The sequence below is a fragment of the Aegilops tauschii genome, chromosome 7 (assembly GCF_002575655.3).
Source record: "Aegilops tauschii subsp. strangulata cultivar AL8/78 chromosome 7, Aet v6.0, whole genome shotgun sequence".
In the NCBI taxonomy this organism is placed as follows: domain Eukaryota; kingdom Viridiplantae; phylum Streptophyta; class Magnoliopsida; order Poales; family Poaceae; genus Aegilops; species Aegilops tauschii.
Genome location: NC_053041.3, coordinates 420,879,099 through 420,898,366, shown reverse-complemented (window position 1 = coordinate 420,898,366; position 19,268 = coordinate 420,879,099). Strand labels below are relative to the sequence as shown.

Below are 19,268 nucleotides of genomic sequence, written 5' to 3'. Positions count from 1 at the left end.
CCACCAGGAACTGTTCATCCAAACGCCCCAACAACAGACACTGTTCATCAAGGGAAGGAGGCAGCAGGGTTCGATCGGCTTTAGTTAGCAGCAGTAGCGAAGGAATCACTCGGGTTCAGTTAACAGCAAGGGATCGATCGCTCGGGTTCAGTAACGTAGCTAGTGCAATCGCTCGGGTTCAGTTAGAGCCCAACGCCTCGCTCGGGTTCAGTTAGAGTGCAACGCCTCGCACACACGCGTGTACATACGAGAGAAACGTGCATCGCTCGGCCCCCGACCACCCACCGTAACCGGGAACTCCCCCGATATTTTCCTCGCCCTCGCTTCTACCATGGTTTTTTCCGTCAAGGACGGCCCAAAGAATGTCATGCAGCTGCGTCTCCGGCCCACCCAGGACGAAAAGCCCATTTTATATCATGATTTTTTTCATAGAAGTACTAGCCCACCACATCTATGATGATACCGGGTTTTGTCACAATTATCGTCATAGAAGTGTCATAAGCATGACAGAAAAAAATTCATTCGGCCCAAAATGTCACGGATGTGTCTTTTTTTGTAGTGATACTTGCCGTTTGCAAGACGTGTGTGATGTCAGACACTATCACAAACGGTGCGGGAAAACTAAATGCGTGTGATTGTCTACCTATCGTACACGGTTTACAATCATGTACTGTTTGTGATGTGCCAGGCATCGTAAACGTACAGCCAGTTTGGTACATGCCTGGAAAACTCCCGTGCCTGGAATGTGCCTAGTTCTAGGTAAAACCTCAAAACTCCGACTGCGATGGCAATGCGAGCACAAACGGGTAGCAAGGATGAAGAGTTTGGGATATTCGAGATATCGGAAACGGTTATATAGGGACAACTGTATGCATCAAGGCTCCCTATCCCCGACGGTTTCTGGGTTATGTGGGAAGGACCCCCCTATTGCAGTCACTCACTAGGCGACGGTTCCAAATACCGTCGCGGAAAGGGGCTAAAAACCGTTTGTATAGCACCTCGTCGTACCAGTGCCACATGGCGGTGGCCCGGGCCAGCGTTTTGAACGCGTGGGATGGCAGTGCTCTCCGGCGAGCAACGGAGGAACTCACTCCCGCGACCATTTGGTCAGCCGCGAGTGCCAGGCGGACGAGCGAAGTGAGGCATGGGCGGTGGTGCAAGCGGTGCGCATGGGGGGTGGCCAGAGCGATGGCTATGGCGGCGGCCAAACGGAGGCGGCGGGGGCGCGACCCGGGCTGAGGGAGGCTACGGGTGCCGAGCGGCGGGAGCAACGTGGCTCGACACAGGCGACAGCGAGCGAGGCACGGCCCGGGTGCGCGTGTGCGCGGGTAGTAGTACAGGCCGGTGAGGCTGTAGTGAGCACGCGCAGGACGAGGTCCGGGCGCGGTGAGCAACGGCGAGCGCGGGCACCTCCGACGAGGGAGCAATGCGGCAAACAGGGGGAAAAGACGTGGTGCTCACAGCGGGTCCCATGGCGCGCTCGAGGAGGTCGGGGGGAGGCGCCGGAGTAGCAGATCGACGGTGATGACCGGCGGGGCAGAGAAGGGGTTTGAGGCCGATCCGGAGAGGTAGGGGTCCCGAGCTCGTGCTCATGGTCGGAGATGAGGTAGCAGGCGACGGCGGTGCGGGCGGATACCGTCCTAGGACACGGGGAGGTCGGAGAGCTCGCGGGCATGGCATCCATGGTGACGGCCGCGGCTGTGGGGAAGGGGGCAACATGGGGAGAGGGAGAAGAGGAACTAGGGTTGCTAGGGGGGTCTACGGAGATGCTCTTATCCTCCTCGGTGGTCCTGTAGCAGCGTTGTGGCTAGCATCGAGCATGGATGCGCACCACGCCATGGCCTCAGCTGCCACAGCCCTAAGGTAGGGGAAAAGGCCGGCCGGTGTGGGCTGGGCTGCACTATGGCTGTGGCCGGCCCAAGTGCACAATGCACATATTGCCTTTCATTTTCCTTTTTTTTTATTTCTGTTTTGTGTTAAGTTGCACCACCAAATGTATTTTGTAAAATATGACACTTGTTACATAATTAGCATTGCATTATATAGCACTGCCACAAAAAGTTTGGAACTTATTTAAAGTAGTTTGGATTTTATATCATTTAAAAGCAATTAAAATATTATTTTGGCCCCTGTTTTAATTATTTTAGGGAATTAAAATATTCTATTAAATCTTGGGTTCACCATGAAAATTATCCAGTGATTATTTGCAATATTATGAACATTTTAGTTTTATTGGTTAAAGAAATAATTTACTTGAATTTAGTTTAAATTTGAATTTAAACTTGATTTTTGGACATGTGGTATTTTGGCATAGTGTATTTTGATGGCATGGCATCATTAGGGTGAGGTTACTGTAGCTAACAACTAGGGGTGTTATAGCTTGGATGCAATCTTTGTTTGTCTTGGTTCATTTGTCTACATATTGGATCCTTTTTATCTATACTTCACTTCATCGGCGGCTGTTGCTGTTCTGGTGCACTGGTCCTGTGGGGCCTTAGCACGACGACTTCTTGATTGTTTACTACAACAAGTTTGGACCAGCTTCGGTGAGGGAGGGATGATGATGACGGCGTGCCTTTGGCTCGTTCCAGTTCTTGTATTCGACGCTAGGTGATCTACGGACATGGGTGTATTTTTTTTTTTTCTGCGTTCTTTGTACTGCCATGACATGATGAATAGATTGGAAGTTTTCTCGCCAAAAAAGAAGTAGTAGTGTTTAACAGGCACTGACCAACTTTGCTGATATAATTAATCCTTGCAAGCTTACCGATCTCTCTGGTAATAAGGTAATGAAACTTCAAATTAAACGAGCTCTATATGTTTGTTAGATTAAGAGCTAACTTTTGAAACCCAGCAAAAAAAATCATCAACAAGGAGGATGGGTAACTTATAGTCCTAAAAATAGGTAAAATATATGACCATTTATGTTCCATGCAGGAAATAGTCAAAAATGAATTTCTGTGCAAAAATGCGTAACTTGTGTACTACCACAACAATTTAGTTCATACCCTAGTTTCAGATTTTTACTAACAACTAAAAAATGATCATATTGGGTTGCCAAAATTAGATTGGCGAGTTTATACTCATTATCCATGTGCATGAAATTTTCCATAATTTTTTGGTAATTGAAATATAATTTTATTGATAAAAAATTTCATATGTATACTCAATAGCATTTTCTAGTTTGAAGTTACTGTTTTCTTCTTGTATGTGTTCTGAATTGTGAGGTATCTTCGCGCACACGCAGAGCTGACAACCTCCCACCCTTGCTTAGCGTTCCACTTTTGATCCTTGAGGATTTGGAGAATAGGCCCAGCCATGAAGAATGCATTTTATATTTTCTAAATAGGCGAACTGGTCCCCCTGAACAACGAGCTCCAAAACCCTGCTGAGTTATATGCTGTCTGATTACTTGTTAAATTCAGAACAAATTGAAACTATTAACTAAAATCATTTTTCTTTTGCATTGCAGAAGAAATGTTCATGGTGGATGCAGGCCCTAGTACCCCCAGAGTTTGCACCACGAGCGATTGTTTGTCTTCCAAAATGCCCTCTTCCTGTTTTCAAGAATACAGACTGATCCAAGCACGTAAAAAATTCTCAGCATCGAGGCAAAGATGAGATTCAGTATATAATTCAGCGAATGCTTTTTCGTGTATAAAGAAAATGTGTATACACTTGTATCGCACCAAGTATATCTATTTACGTACGTATTGTAATAGTACGTACTCCCTCCATCTAGGTGCGTAAGTCGTCTTAGGTTGCACATCGCAATCAAGGTGGAGGGAAAAACAAGAGAACTTAATGTTATTTGCTAATTAATAGCATTGCATGCAATAAACTAACCACTGCATGTCGTATTTGGTCGTCCATTGAAAGCATGCACGTCCCACATCTTTTATTGGTTGATATGTCAAGAAACAAGAAACGAGATAAAAGTTAATGCACCGCATCTAAGTATTTTAGGATTATTTGGTTTTTGCAAGGTGACTTATACACCTAAACAGAGGTAATATTTCTTTACATCTTACTTATACAAATACAAATGCATGTGAATTCGGAGGGAACAGATCAAATTATCAATTAGTTAACTAATACTCTGCATATAACTATATACACATGAGCGAGGACATGGCGAAGAGATCAATTTTTATGAAACTGATCCAAATTTATACTTACTACAGATTAAGCGATCAGGGAAACATGCTTAATTGTCAACAAAGGTGATTAATTAATCAAGATGCATGGGAGAGTGGTAGACTATGCAGATCTAACTACTAGAGATTTAATTAACTAACAACATTTAATCAATTGGCGATCTGAATCGCCTGAATCAATCAGAACCAGACGCGGCATTCGATGGGGTGGAACTCCGGCTGGCCGTCGCCGGCGGGTGCGGAGGCGGAGGCGTTCCGTCGGTGGAGCATGAGAGGGCAGTCAACCTTGGGCTTTGGCCCCGGCACCCTGAAGGCCCACACCTTGAGCTTCATCTTGGCGCTGAGCTTGATGTCGACTGAGAAGGAGGCGTGGTCGATGGCCTCCTTGCGGAACCCCGCGGCGGCGACCCCGCCCTCGAGCGGGTGATCGCCCGCGAAGGCCAGCGGCACGACGGTGGTCTCGCCGGTGTCCTGGTAGAAGTCCGGGTGGTCGGCGCGGGCGAAGCTCTGGCCCTGGTAGTAGGCCTCGGCGACGACGGACTGGTAGTGGATGGCGATCCGGGAGTTAGGGTTGCGCACGGAGAGCGCGACAGAGAGGTTGTAGCGGAGGATCCAGGTGCTCGGGGTGAGGGTAAAGTCGGCGAGGTCGGCGGACGCGATGGTGGCTTGGATGAGGTGCGGTCGGAAGAGGAGATAGAGCGCGAGCACGACGACGCCGGCGATGACGAGGATGGTGGCGACGACGCTGAAGATGCAGCTAAGCAGCCCGCAGAAGAGACACCGGCACGGGCAGCACAGCCACGACGACACGGTGCTCGTCTTGCCCATCGATCGGTTGGTTCCTTCCGGTGGCCGGCCAACTCGATCGATCAGGTCTTGTGATTCTAGCTAGCTGGTGAAGAAACCTATGAGAGGATGTTTCATGGCGATTGGTGTAGCGCAGATCGAGACAGACATGCAGGTAGTAGCTAGTGGTCGGAGGCACACCCGCCGATCGCCACTTTTGTCGGAGAGGAGTGTACGTGTGATCGTGCATGCAAGACCAGGAGACAAGAGAGGTTTCAGAGCTTGCGTTGGCCGGGTCTTCTGTTCGTGCTCGTGCATGCGCGCGCTGTCTTGTTTTTTCTTTTCTCGAGTGGACGTGTGCTCTTTCACTTTTTTTTTTTGAGAGAGTACGCCAAAGACGTACGGAGTACCGTATTTTCATAGAAGACAGAGAACAATTAGAAAAGGCTACCTCTCGCTGCGAACAATATGTGCAGTGCAAATATCACACCGGAGCTAATCCGAAAAAAGACACCGCACACATTACAAACACAACGAGAGTATTGAAGCCGCGTCTCTACCAAGGCCAATCACCCCGAAGAGCAACAACTTCAACCGGACTTCCCTTGCCGACGCATCAACCACCCTCGAATGCCGACGGGACATAGCGAGTGGGTGGCGGGACTCTGGTCCAGAGAAAGCCACCATCTTGGAGAGTCACCGGCATCGACGTACATTGTGCCCACGAACCTCTACTCGGACAAGCAGCACACACAGTGGCGGCGCCAGGAAATGAAGGCTGGGTATTCATCCAAATTTTTTTTGGCTCTAAATGAGGCATATGGACCAAACAACACAACAGTAGCAAATATATGAACAAAACAACACTAACATAAAGGCAATAGCAATATTTCAATGTATCAGACCATAACGACATGAATACATAAGTACCTTTTGATTGATAAAGTGATGATATACTTCTTACAATATAACTCGGCGGTCGCCTTTTTGGAACAGATTGATGACATCTTCATCCTTCACTTGATTGAAAAATTCTCTCACCGAATGTAACCAAACAATTGTTCAAATAATCATCACCTATTTTGTTCCATAGCTTATTCTTCACATAGCTCATTGAAGAGAATACCCTTTCAACACTAGCAGTAGCTACTGGCAGAATCAATACCAACTTAAGAAGCTCGTAAACAATATGATATTGTTCATGCTTGTTTGTCTCAACAAGCATAACTAAAAGTTGACACAGATTTTTCAGGGTTTTGAACCTTTCATCTCTACGCACATTAGTAGCATACATGTTTAGTTGCCATGGAAGTCTTGCCAGTTCATCCCTTGTAAAATCAGAAGCATAAAACTTTGTAGCAAGCCAAACTAACTTCTCTTGGTCATAGGCAGCAAATAGATGAAGTCGACAAAATGCTGCCATGCAAGAAAGTAGCTCCGTGTTTACCTCATCAAATCTGCCATTCAGCTCATTGATTTGCCTATCAATGACACCCACAAACATATCAACCTTGAAGCGGTGGTAATTGGTCGGACCATTACATAAACCCCTTCTAGGCCGGCCAACGGAAAAGTAAGGACCCTCCATATCAACTACTTTAATCTTATGCTTTGTACAAAAAGATGTGACCTTTGTGAGAAAATCATCCCATCCAGCATCGGTCCTCAAGGCCTCCAAGTAATACTTTGTGTCAGCAACAAGCTCAATAACATGAACAATATCTTCGTCTTGCTTTTGCAAAGCTCTACACAACTCATCTGTGTATCCAAATATTTCTTGCATCAAGTGTGCCATGAAAACAAACTCAAATGATCGAAATATTGTCTCTATGGATAGAGCCGCTTGTGCCTCTGCGCCATGGTATGCACTAGTGCTAGCTGTAGGTTGCTCTCAACCTCAACGGAAAAAGCACTTGGTGTGATGCAGAACTTATTTTCCTTGCCTTTGAAGATTTGTCCCACAATTCAAACAAGCTAACATCTTTCTTCTTCATCTACATCACAATCACATAAACAAAGTAGAAATCAGTGGCAGTGGCACTGTGACATCAAATCCATCACATAAACATCCTTCTTCTTCAAACTCCAATGTCCATTTAGTTCAATTTCAGTTTACAAACAAATCTTCAGATTTCTTTAAAAAACAGAGGACAAAAGGCCAAAAAATACCTTGGTGGAGCACTGGAGCTGTGCTGCAGTGCTGGTCTGCTGGAGGACACGCCGAGACGGTCAGCAGTGGAGCCGTCGAGAGAGCACCGGAAGCTGGCCGGATCTTGCACTCGGAGGCATAGGAGAAGGAGAGTAGGAGACAGTTCGGGGAGGGAAGGGGCGGAGTGGCAGTACTGGATCTGGATCCGCCGAGGGGAGGGAAGGAGAGGGCCGGCTGGACCTGGATCCGCCGCCGCCGCCGCGGCGCCGGCCGCTAGGTGCTAGGTTTGGGAGGAATCGGGGGAGGGGAACTGAGGAAGGGAGACTGAAACTGGTCGTTGTCGATAGGTTCCTCGCTTCGCCCGCGCGTACAGCCAGACGCACGTCTGGACGTCTGGTTCGCTGCGTGACTGTCCTCTGTTTGGGCTGGACTAGTATTAGATGTGTATATTGATTTTTTTTTTGCCTAAATCTTGGGTATTCCAGGGAATACCCAGGAAGACCCCAGCGCCGCCGCTGAGCACACACCGAACAACCGCACCACATAACCTTCAAGCCATGTCTCCACACATGATGCTCCCAACAAAGGAACCATGCCTAGATGTCGCCACCGCCGGTCCAAGACGTAGGCTTTCGCTCGGAGACAACTGTCCAATAAAGAAGGGGGGAGATACCGACACACCGTAGCGACGCCTCCAAGGAGGAGAACGATACCCACATGCGCAAGATGTGAGCATGGTTGCAACACAATATGAATGAACCTTTGCGAGGCATGTATTACGGTTTGCGCCGACAATGCCTGAGGAGCGTGTCCGCTGGATGCCAAGTGAGACCACTAACACGAGGGCCATCTTTGCGGGGCGAGTTATGACGAGGTGACGTCGGAGGAGCGACAACTCATGTTTCCATGCCGCAAGGTTCCATAATCCGGGCGAAGTGGTCAAACTGCCTCTCACACCGCCGCTCACTGTATTTAGGGAGAACTCATGGGATATTGTAAAGTGGGTGCTGACAGAGAGTGGTGAATGATCAACACATTGGAAGTTGGAACTGCCTTGTAGAACCGAATACATGCGTCGATGAGCAGCCAAAGCCATGGATCTTGGATTAATACCCCTGCCTGGTGTTCTGATGCCCCCAACCCATGGATCATGGATCTTGGATGAATACATGTATCATGGATCCACTAGTGCAGAACAGGCCTTTATCACCGGTTCGTAAGGACCTTTAGTGCCGGTTCTGCAACCGGCACTATGGAGTGGAGACTAAAGGCCCCCCCTTTAGTACCGGTTCGGCACGAACCGGCGCTAAAGTGCCACCACGTGGCACGAGCCAGGCCCGGGTGCTGGTAGACCATTAGTACCGGTTGGTAGCACCAACCGGTACTAAATGTTTGGGGGGTTTTGGTTTTAATTTTTATTTTTTCATTAATTTTGTGTTTTCCATTTAATTCTTTTTTGTTTGCTGGTATTTTACGATACTACATATTGTACACGTTATGCATATATATAAATAGATTTTCTCGTAGAACTGATCATATATATATAATCGAATGTCTCACAACCACCATTAATTATTCACACATACACATGTATATATATACAATTTCTCCTACATGTTGCCTTAGTGCCTTCGGAGCACGATGACAAGTGGTTCATGGGGGCGGTAGCGGGTAATAGTATTCTCCTTTGGGATCTATGACATGGTCGAGCAAAAATCCCGCTATTTCCTCTTGAAGTGCTCGTATGCGCTCCTCTGATAGGAGCTTGTCCCGCACCTCTTTGAACTGTTAAGAAGGAGATCAATATGCATGTGTATTAGTTGTGTGACTAGATATCGACAATCATGTAAGATTTGTGAATATTGTTCTGGCAAACGTACCCAGTCATGTCTATCAGATCTGCTCCTTTTGGACGACATCATGCGAATGTTCTCGCAAACGTAGTATGCACACACTTCAGTCCCCGACGCCTGCTTCAGGGCCTTTACTACAATAGAATTTAATCAGATAATAATTAATCAAGCATGTTAATTAATTAATGGTATTGAAACAAGAATTAAAGAGATGGTAGCTAGCTAGCTAGTACTACTTAATTACTTACCTTGGGTCGATACCAACATAGCTTTTGTCGCCATTTTCCTGGAGTCACCTTGATGTACTTTGCCCAAGCCCTGCCCGCCGGCAAAGAAAATTAATAAAGGGGTTATTAAAAATAGTTCATATCAGGAAATGACGAACTAAATAGGCCGAGATATAGTTAATAATGATTGAAATAACCTGTCGACTATCCCCTTCACGATGTTGTAGTCACTATTTTTTTAAGTAGTGAGTCCAGTACTTCAACTTTTCCTTCGTCAACTTTAATGTCTAACAAGATCCAGTGGAAGCTGCATGCGCATACGTTTGCATGTATAAATTAAGCGGGCATGTGCATAACACTAATCAACTATAACCCTAAACCCTATACACTTATTAACATCTAGCTAGTAAGCAAAAACAGAATTTGTAGTACAAGACAGTGTGACTCACTCGAAGTTGTAAGGAAGTAGTATATCTTCATTGCTATTGAGGCGCTTCAAGAACTCTAGCATGTATTTATCTACATCTTGTCTACACCATTCCAATTTCCATGTGTATTCATTAACGGTATTTGGGTCAATGAACCCAATGCCATAGCGTCCAGCTTTTTTCATTTCATACATCTTCATCCTGTATAATACCACAGAAAAATATATATAGTGAGGATATATAATTACAGGTAATTAATGATCAATCAATGAGCACTAGAGCTAGCTTGAGACTTAAATTACAGAAAGAAATCACTTACAGACAATAGCAACTGACGATAGATTTGTCGAGTGCATCTTGATTGAATAACTGAAATAGTTCTGAATACTCAATGACCAGAGCTTTCTTATGGAAGTAATGATCTTCCTCGACTTGCACCATGAGGGACTCTCGATTGGAAATCTTGGTAATTTTCATGTACCAATCATGCAATTCATACATTCTCGTTGGGAGGTTCTTGACCTCCTCGGGCTCGACCAAAGGTTGGCCCCGAACATATTTCCGTTTTATTTCCTCCTCTCTAAGCGGAGGCATGGGCTCGATCTCGAGGAGTTGTCCAACAGTGATCTTGAGCATTTCAGCCTGCATTATATGCTCCTCGGTTATTACCACATCGCCCAGCTCGGGAACGTAAACGGTTTGCCCATAATAATATTGGGCGCGCGTACGCTCATGTGTTGTTGGCACAATAAGCGGGGGGGTCGATTGCGCCGCCTGTTCTCCCAGCTAGAGAACGGTTTTCCTGCATTTTTTGACAGCTACTTGTTGGCTCGAGCTCGAGCTCGCTTCTTTCTGTAGTCGTGCTCGATGTGCCTTCTTGATTTGGCGCTCATAGTCTGAGTCAATAGGCTTGGGAGCTGGTGGTCTAGCCATACGAATGAAGTGGTCAATCTTTTCCTCGGGCACTTTCTCCCTCGGCGGCATTGCCGGTTTCGGTCGAAAATGAGCGTCCACTTCGGCCCGCACTATTGCATCGTTTTGCTCCTCGGTCATGTCGTAAGGCCTCTGAGGAAGAGGAGCGAGGCTGCTTGGACCATATTTATATCGCTTGTCTCCGCTTGTACTTTCTGTACTACCTCGACTCGTACCGCTACGCACCATAGCTGCGGCGTGTCTCTTCTGCGATTGCTTAGGTGGCGGAGACGGCTGACGTGGCTTAGTTGGAGTAGGAGGAGTGGCCTGACGCTGTGCCGGACTTGAAGCAGGAGGTGTGGCCTGACACGGTGTCGGACTTGAAGCAGGAGGTGTGGCCTGACGCTGTGCCGGACTTGAAGCGGGAGGTGTGGCCTGACACGGTGGCGGACTTGGAGGAGCGGGAGTCTGCTGACACGGTGGCGGACTTCGAGAGGAGTCGGCAGACGCGGTGTCGGTGGACTTCGAAAATTGATGCAATCCTTTTTTCATAGGATGAAACGATGTATGGCCTCTCCCGGTGTTTGCTCATCGTCACCTCCAGGAATGTCAAGCTCTAGCCCCGAATATGGGCCCACCACCTCATCAACCAAGACACGAGCATAGCCCTCTGAATCGGGGCGCAATGGAAGGTTGCTCCGGGGGTAATTGTAAAAGCAACGGCGTTCGCCACCTTCATGGATATGTTCTTCATTTTGTAGTGTAGCTCACAGTTAGTGTTCTCTATGATGTCATCCACGGGGTATGTATCCAGCAGTGTGTCACCCGGGGCGGAACCAATGCTGCTTCTCGGCATGGATGGGACGGTGCTATCCAATGCTGGATGATCATCCGCTTGCCGCTGCCGCTGCTGAGACCCCCTTTCCTGGCTAAGTGAGTCGATCTGCTGCTGCTGGAATTTGAGTGCCAAGTCCGCGTGCCTTGCTTCTAGGCCTTGAAGGCGTTCCGCGTCCTGCTTCCTCTACTCCTCCTCCAGCTTCCTCTTCTTCTCCTCCTCCATCTTCTTTCTTGCACGGGTCCTGTAGTCGTCGTTCCATTCCGAAAAGCCCTCATACCAGGGAATAACGCCCTTGCCTCGTGTTCTTCCCGGGTGTTCAGGATTTCCCAGGGCGCGCGTAAGCTCGTCGTTCTCTCTGTTGGGCGTGAACACCCCCTTTCGAGCATCTTCTATTGCGTCAAGTAACTTTTGTTCTGCTTCGTTTAGACTTGCCTTCTTCGAAACCAGGCCTGTCTTCGGGTCCAACGCCCCCCATGCGCATAGAACCAAGTTCTGCACCTGGGGGGCCAGCTCCTAGTAACCGGAGTGACCCCTGCATCCTCCATCTCTTGCTCAGACTTATCCCACTTAGGCATTGCCACCGCGTAGCCACCTGGACCCAGCCTATGGAACTGCGTCTTTTTTGCGGCATTGGCCTTGTTTTTTCCCGACCATTCCTTAGATAATTCTGATTCCTTGAATTTCACGAAAGCGGGCCAGTGTTCTCTTTGCTTCTCCAGTGTTCCCTTGAATTCCGGAGTCTTCCTTTCTGCAGCGAGGTAGTTGGCCCATACAGTTTTCTTGTGGGTGTTGAATGCAATTGCCATCTTCTTAAGAGCAGCGTCCTTGACTTTCTGCACATCTGCATCAGTGAAATAATCTGGTAGGGTGAAATGTTCCATCAGAGATTCCCAAAGCTTTTGTTTTGCTCTGTCGTCGACCCAAGTAACATCTGAGCGTTTAGTTTTTGGCTCTTTCCATTCTTGAATGGAGATCGGGAGTTGGTCCTTCACAAGAACTCCGCACTGACGAACGAACTTGCTCGCAATGTTCTTAGGCGTGAGGGGTTCGCCACTAGCTTTGATGGAATCGATGTTGTACTTTACACCCTCCTTTAACTTTTTGCTCGGGTCGCGCTTTGTCCTGCTGTCTGTAGAAGCAAATTTGCTCAATCTGGAGGGCTGAAAGAAGAAAGATCGATTCGTTAATATATCTTCAAATAAAAAAACATGTGATGATCACTAGATGCCTACTTATATAAATATACCTCGCCTGGTAGTCTTTGTTATTTCAAGATCAACATTGTATTCGTCATCATAATCATTGTCTGCATCATCATAATCATAATCATAGTTCATGACTTCATCAGCTCGGTCGTCGAGATCGAATATCTTGTCATCACCCTCCCCGGTATTGTTCAGATATTGGGAGCCGTCATTTGCTTCATTCAGATCATCTGGCCTGCTAGGGCTGCGTATGATCTCGAACAGGGCCTCTTCTCCCTCTCTGCCGGTATTGTCCGCCATAGCTTTTATTTAACTAATACAGAAGAAATATAAAACAATTAAGTATTCAAATTACAATGCATGGATGCAATCAATAAGGAAAAACTGAATCATATAGTACATAATATGCATCGTCTCGAATAATATATAATCTCGAATACATCGTCTCGAATAATATATAATCTCGAATACATCGTCTCGAATAATATATAATCTCGAATACATCACTGGCTAGGTAGCTAATAAAGATCGAATACTATAGAAGAATCCAGGCCACTCGCGGTTCCTGGGGCGCGGGCGGTGGACACCCAAAGACAAGGAACCATCACAGGATCATATCTCCGGTCATCTGCCCAAAGAACCTGCCAGGTATTGGAGAACCTGACGTCCATAGCAGCCATGTAGCGATGGACGTGCTCGTCCTCCTCCCTGACACGACGATGCACCACCTCCGGCAGGGCCGGCTCCCTCTGGACCGAATGTGGCCCATGCGAACGCCACCAAAGGAGATCAGGATCAACGACGGGACCCGAGGCCGGGTTCCTCACCAAGCGGCGCGCCCCTCCAGGTAGCACCTCCCAGTGCCAGCCCGGCGGAGCCCAATCCCCGACATGGGTCAGCCAGACGTCGTCGCGAACGGGTCGACGGCAAGGATGCGGGCCAGGCATCGTCGAGAACAAATACTATATGCCCGCAAAAAGTAACATTTTTTAAATGATTGGATTGCGATAACTAAAATTCTATATGCAAATTCTAACAATTTGACATTAATCTAATTCATCTAACTAAAACTAATTCTAAAATTTCTAACATTTCTATATATATAACTAATATTTCTATAACTAAAAAACAGAAAAATTGCTAACATTTCTATAAATATTTCTATAACTTAAAAACAGAAAAATTTATAACATTTCTATATAACTAACATTTCTATAACTAAAAAAAGAAAAATTTCTAACATTTCTAATAATATTTCTATAACTAAAAACAAAAAATTCTAACATTTCTATAAATATTTCTATAACTAAAAGCATAAAAATTACTAACAATTTTACAACTAATTAACAATGTGTGTGTGTGTGTGGACATGGCGGCCGGGGCAGGCGCTCACCGGCGAGGCGAGGCGACGGGGGGTGGCGACGGGGACGGCGACGGGCGGCGATGACGCGGATGGCGACGATGGGGACGGGGACGGGGCGGCGACGACGGGGACGGGGACGGCCGGGGCGACGACGACGGGGACGGGGCGGCGACGACGGGGACGGGGCGTCGACGAGGGGTGGCGATGGGGGCGTCGACGGGGGCAGCGACGGGGGCGGCGGGCGACGGGGCAGAGGAGAAGAAGCAGATGAAAACTGACGAAATTTCTAAGTGCTGCTTATATAGGATGGGCCTTTAGTACCGGTTGGAGCCACAAAATCTTTCGTCTTCGTTTTCAGCTCCGCTCGCTCGGGAAGGGGTTTTTTGAGAGAAAAGAAGAATCTACTTTTTCTTGTGCCGAATAGACGATTAAGAAGACCTGCAATCCCACGCCCAACGAGATGCGCCAACCTCGGGATGCTTTACTCCTAACCCCACGGCGGTTCCGAGACGGAGCTTAACCTGAGTCTCGGTTAAGAACGGCGATGATCTACGTTTCACACGGCGAACCGGTACTAAAGGTCAAATTTGGCCAGCCCAAGCGGCGGGAAGCGCACCCCTTTAGTACCGGGTGGTGGCACCAACCGGTACTAAAGACCCCCCTTTAGTACCGGTTGGAGCCACCACCCGGTACTAAAGGGTGTGCCCTGCCAGGCGAGGGGCGCAGAAGTTTAGTCCCACCTCGCTAGTTGAGGAGCGCCAGGACCAGTTTATAAGCCCCGACGCGGGCACTGCATTGAGCTCCTCTCAATAGCAGGCCTTCTGGGCCTACCTCTCCTACTCTGCCTGTGGGCCTACTGGGCTTGCGGGCCTGCATCCTGGCCCAACTACAGGTTGGGTTTCTAGTCGTATGCAGGCGGCTCTGGCCCAGTAGGTGGGCTTTTTTATTTTCTTATTTTTTTGGTTTATTTATTTTTGGTTTATTTATTTTTGAGTTGTTTTTTGCTGTATTTAGAGTTTCTTTGGGAATATTTTTGCTTTAGGTACAAAAAATTACAAAGTTTCTGTTAGTGTCGGTAGTTTACAAATTTGAATAGTTTACATTTTGAATTATTTGAAATTTGTGTGAATCACTAGTTTGTGAATAACTTAACTTTGAAAATAGATTTTCAGTGATTCTTTTTTCTTATGTTTAATATTAGTGTGTTTTATCATTATATTCAATTTGGTAATGCTTAGGTTATTTAAAAATGAAATCCCTTTGTAACGGATGAGTTTTCGTCCGAAACCCTTATACTTCGAAAGAGATTGTCCATTTTATACACGAAGTGCATCCAGTTTTTGCGGTAACCCTCTCTACTTTTTTGCACATGCTATGTGGGTGAAATTATGATACCATGCCAACTTTCAACCTTTTCTGAGTTCATTTGAAATGCTTTTCAATTTCAGGGTCATTAGCTGAAAAAATCAGTAAATGCATGAAAGAATTTGTTTGCACATAAAATTTCTTCGCGTTTCAAATGCCAAAACACATAACTACCCTAACTATTACAGAGATTCCCTCCTGGGTGTGAAACACAGAAGAAATTGATGATAGTGAAGCCGATCACATCCTAGATCTTTGGGTATGAAACTTTTTCTTCACGTATGTCCCTTTGTGCTGTAGCCATGGAAAATCTTCATCATTTAACTAGATGCTCGGGTCAATATTCACTGTGAATGGAGCAATTTCATCAAACTTTTCATAATCTTCTAACATGTCTGTCTTGTCATCCACTCCCACGATGTTTCTCTTCCCAGAAAGAACTATGTGGCGCTTTGGCTCATCGTATGATGCATTCGCTTCCTTATCTTTTCTTTTTCTCGTCTTGGTAGACATATCCTTCACATAGAAAACCTGTGCCACGTCATTAGCTAGGACGAATGGTTCGTCTGCATACGCAAGATTGTTGAGATCCACTGTTGTCATTCCATACTGCGGGTCTTCCGTTACCCCATATCGTGTCATATTGACCCATTTGCACCGAAACAAAGGGACCTTCAAATCACGTCCATAGTCAAGTTCCCATATCTCCTCTATGTAACCATAATATGTTTCCTTTCCCGTCTTGGTTGTTGCATCAAAGCGGACACCACTGTTTTGGTTGGTGCTCTTCTTATCTTGGGCGATCGTGTAAAATGTATTACCATTTATCTCGTACCCTTTGAAAGTCATTATATTCGTAGATGGTAACTGGGACAGCGAGTACAGGTCATCTTCAATAGAGGTGTCATGCATGGTACGTGTCTGCAACCAGCCGGCGAAACTCCTGGTTTGTTCACGTGTAATCCAGTCATCAGACCGCTCCGGGTGTTTGGAGCATAGAAAATTCTTGTGTTCGTCCATATACGGAGCCACTGTCACGACCAGTTTTCCAATAAAAATATTTATTGAGAAACCGATCCCTTTTACGGACCAGTAGAGAAGAATCCTCCTCACTGGTAGACAAATTCTTGATCACAGAAGAAAAACCAGGAGTACTAAATATAATACAAGGTTGAGCAGAGGCGGCTCAACAATTTATTACAAGCACGCCAATAACACATAAAGGCGGATAGGGTAGCATAACTACTGATTCGCAATAGAAGCGGTGGTGGGTATATCACAGCGAAGCGGGTGACATGACTCCTGAATCTAACAGCTCTTCGAGCGTCGGAGTGAGGCTCGAGGATACTTATCATGGGTGGCGGAAGCGTATATAATACAAGTGACCAATATCCAGGATCGCACGGGACTGGCTGGGACTCCTCTAGGCGTCGGACTCACTATCAAACTCTTCATCCATGAGATCGCCTTCGTCAACATCTAGCCAAATCAACAAGCCAGGTGAGTACTATGAAAGTACTCGCAAGACAGTTCGGACATAAGATATAACAAATGTAAACATGATGCATATGAACAGATTAACAAAGAGCACACAAACAATGTGATAGCAATGCATGGGAAATATAAAAGGGAAGTCGGGCGGTAGTCCTCCCGAAATTCCAAAGTAATACTGAAGTCCAATCGAGTGTCTGAATGACTCATCGGAAGGGTACAAATGAAATAACAATGCCGCAGTCGGGCGTCAAGGCGACACCACATAAAGGGCTTATAGTGGGAAAATAAATGACAGTGCATGCCACAGTCGGACGTCTAAGCCACATAAAGGGCTTATATCAAAAGTAAATAACGAGCATGCCACAGTCGGACGTCTGAGCGACATCACATAAAGGGCTTATATCGAAAAGTAAATAACGAGCATGCCACAGTCGGACGTCTGAGCGACATCACATAAAGGGCTTATATCAAAAGTAAAAGACAAGAGTGCCACAGTCGGACGTCTGGGTGACATCACATAAAGGGCTTATATATCATAACTTGATATTTCAGTAGCTCATGAAATTAAATCATTCAATGAAAAATATTCAGGTACGAGATAAATAAAAGATTAGTCCATCCACAGGAATAATAATTCAACCGGATTTACCACTCAAACTTGTTCATCGAGGATTTACCACTCAAACTGACATAGGAACTGACATGTATATGGATAAGTTGGTCACGGTCCTTGACCATGGACACGGTGACTCGGAAGGATTTGACTCTGCAGAGTTTGTACTTTTAACCACAGCCAACGGATTTCAGTAGTCACAAGGGACTAGTTCCGTTTACGGTGTTTTAGGAGAAACACATCTAACCAGTACACACCCATTCAACATTCCGATGCCAGGAATCACCCTCGGCAACGTTCAAGAAAAACCTTGAGATGGGGAGGCTACAACCTCGCGTAGCATGGGATCAAATTTATACCGCGCGCTCTAAGGGGTGCCCCCCTCTCGGTCCCAACCGGAAACACCCATGCCCCCTGACCGGATGACTGGCTTTAATCCAGGGCCATGGAACCCTCATCCCGGCCCCTCTATTTGGTGTGTACAAGGAAAGAGGTTAACAACTTACTAAACCGTATTCTTTGCAGAAAACATGTGGCAGCACGAAAGGGAAGGAACGGTAACGTGGCTCAGTCCACGTTAACGTCGGAGTTTATCGGATGACGTAAGACTGGCATGCTACAACAATACCATCTTACTACCTCTCATGTCACCACATGACCAGGTCATCTCTCATCAAAGATCACAGTAACTTCGGAACACACGGATAGTTGCCTTGCATGCAACGTAAATACTCACCGATGCTCATATGCTATGCACAGACCATTCAAGCAAACATGCAAAACACCTATCATATCAAAGGTTCAAACATGCTTGCCTGGTTCGGAGAAGTCGGAGTCTAGCTCGGCGAAGTTCGCGGCTCTGTCACCTCCTCCGGAACCTACGGTATAATCGAAACCGTACACTATCGTAAAAATCATCGCGTGCATAAAAATTGTTCCAAAAAATTTCCAAATAAATACTATAAAAAACTAGACAAAAATACAAGACTGTCAGAAAAAGAATCAATCAAAAATCATCTTTTATTAAAAAGATATAAGGGTTTTAGTCCAGGGACTAATCTGTGATGAAACAGAAAAGAACCAGGACTTGTTTGAGAAAACAGAAAACGGTTCGGAAAGAAATGCGCCAGCACAAAGAGGAAATGCACTCTGCCCGAAGGCGCTTTCAGAAAACGGTTTGCGGGTGAAAGAAGAGAGGCTGACGGGGGGTCCCACACGTCAGGTTTAAAAACGGCCAACGGAGCTCACCGGCGCCCGAAGGCTGCGGCGGTCGCCGGCGTTGAACCGCGGCGAGACAGAGAGATCGGAGGGTACCAAGATGTTCAGTGTGTTCTTCCGCGTCGGTGGGTGGTGGACTTGGCCGTCAGAGAGCACCACGTCGACGGCGACACTATCTCCGGCGGACGGTGGTTCGCGCGATGGTGGAGAACTCCGGTGGGTGCTGCAAACTCCAAATTGAAGCGCGGGTTAGAAGAGTGGATGCTCTAGGAGGCTACTGGCAAGAGTTGAGGGGTAGAGGTGCACGCACGGGAGCGAATCGAGCTGGGTCCCGTGGCGGGTCGAGGCGGCCGGAGTTGGGGAAGAAGGCTCCCTCGGGGCTCTTCCAGTGGCTTGGCGTGGTATTGGTGCTGCGTAGGGGTGGTGTGGGTTCGAGTTCGAGCTCGGGGCCTCCTTTTATAGGCGATCCGAGGGGGTGGCCGTGAACGGGATCGCTCCGGCGAGCAATTACGGCGAGGCAGAGGTTGGGCAGGGGGTTTAGGGGGCTAGGCACCATTAGAGAAGATCACTGGTGCGGTTCCACTTCTAAACCTCGGTCGGGCTAGGCGTAATGCGCCGATCCTCGACGGGGCGGTCGTACGGGCACGACGGCGGCAGAGA

At 47.0% G+C, this 19,268-nt stretch overlaps 1 protein-coding gene and 1 non-coding gene across 3 annotated transcripts; both read right to left on the bottom strand.

The window, feature by feature from the left end:
* Positions 1-4,132: 4,132 nt before the first annotated feature.
* On the bottom strand, positions 4,133-5,111 carry LOC141020506 (NDR1/HIN1-like protein 10). Its single transcript, XM_073503938.1, has one exon. It carries the CDS (start codon positions 4,983-4,985, stop codon positions 4,338-4,340), a length of 648 nt encoding a protein of 215 aa, XP_073360039.1. The 5' UTR covers positions 4,986-5,111; the 3' UTR covers positions 4,133-4,337.
* A 246-nt stretch (positions 5,112-5,357) lies between these two features.
* Positions 5,358-7,497, bottom strand: LOC109752026 (uncharacterized). Of its 2 annotated transcripts, XR_012189104.1 has the most exons (3): positions 7,113-7,495; positions 5,874-6,937; positions 5,358-5,721 (listed from the first exon to the last, which is right to left on the bottom strand). It is a non-coding gene; the product is annotated as an uncharacterized protein (transcript). The 2 variants fall into 2 exon arrangements; XR_005764625.3 differs by lacking the exon at positions 5,358-5,721 and having other exon boundaries at positions 5,792-6,937; positions 7,113-7,497.
* Between the last annotated feature and the right edge of the window lie 11,771 nt (positions 7,498-19,268).

What these genes read in the sequence shown, in the direction of transcription:
- LOC141020506 (XM_073503938.1), bottom strand. Translation starts at nt 4,985, where the DNA reads ATGGGCAAGACGAGCACCGTGTCGTCGTGGCTGTGCTGCCCGTGCCGG.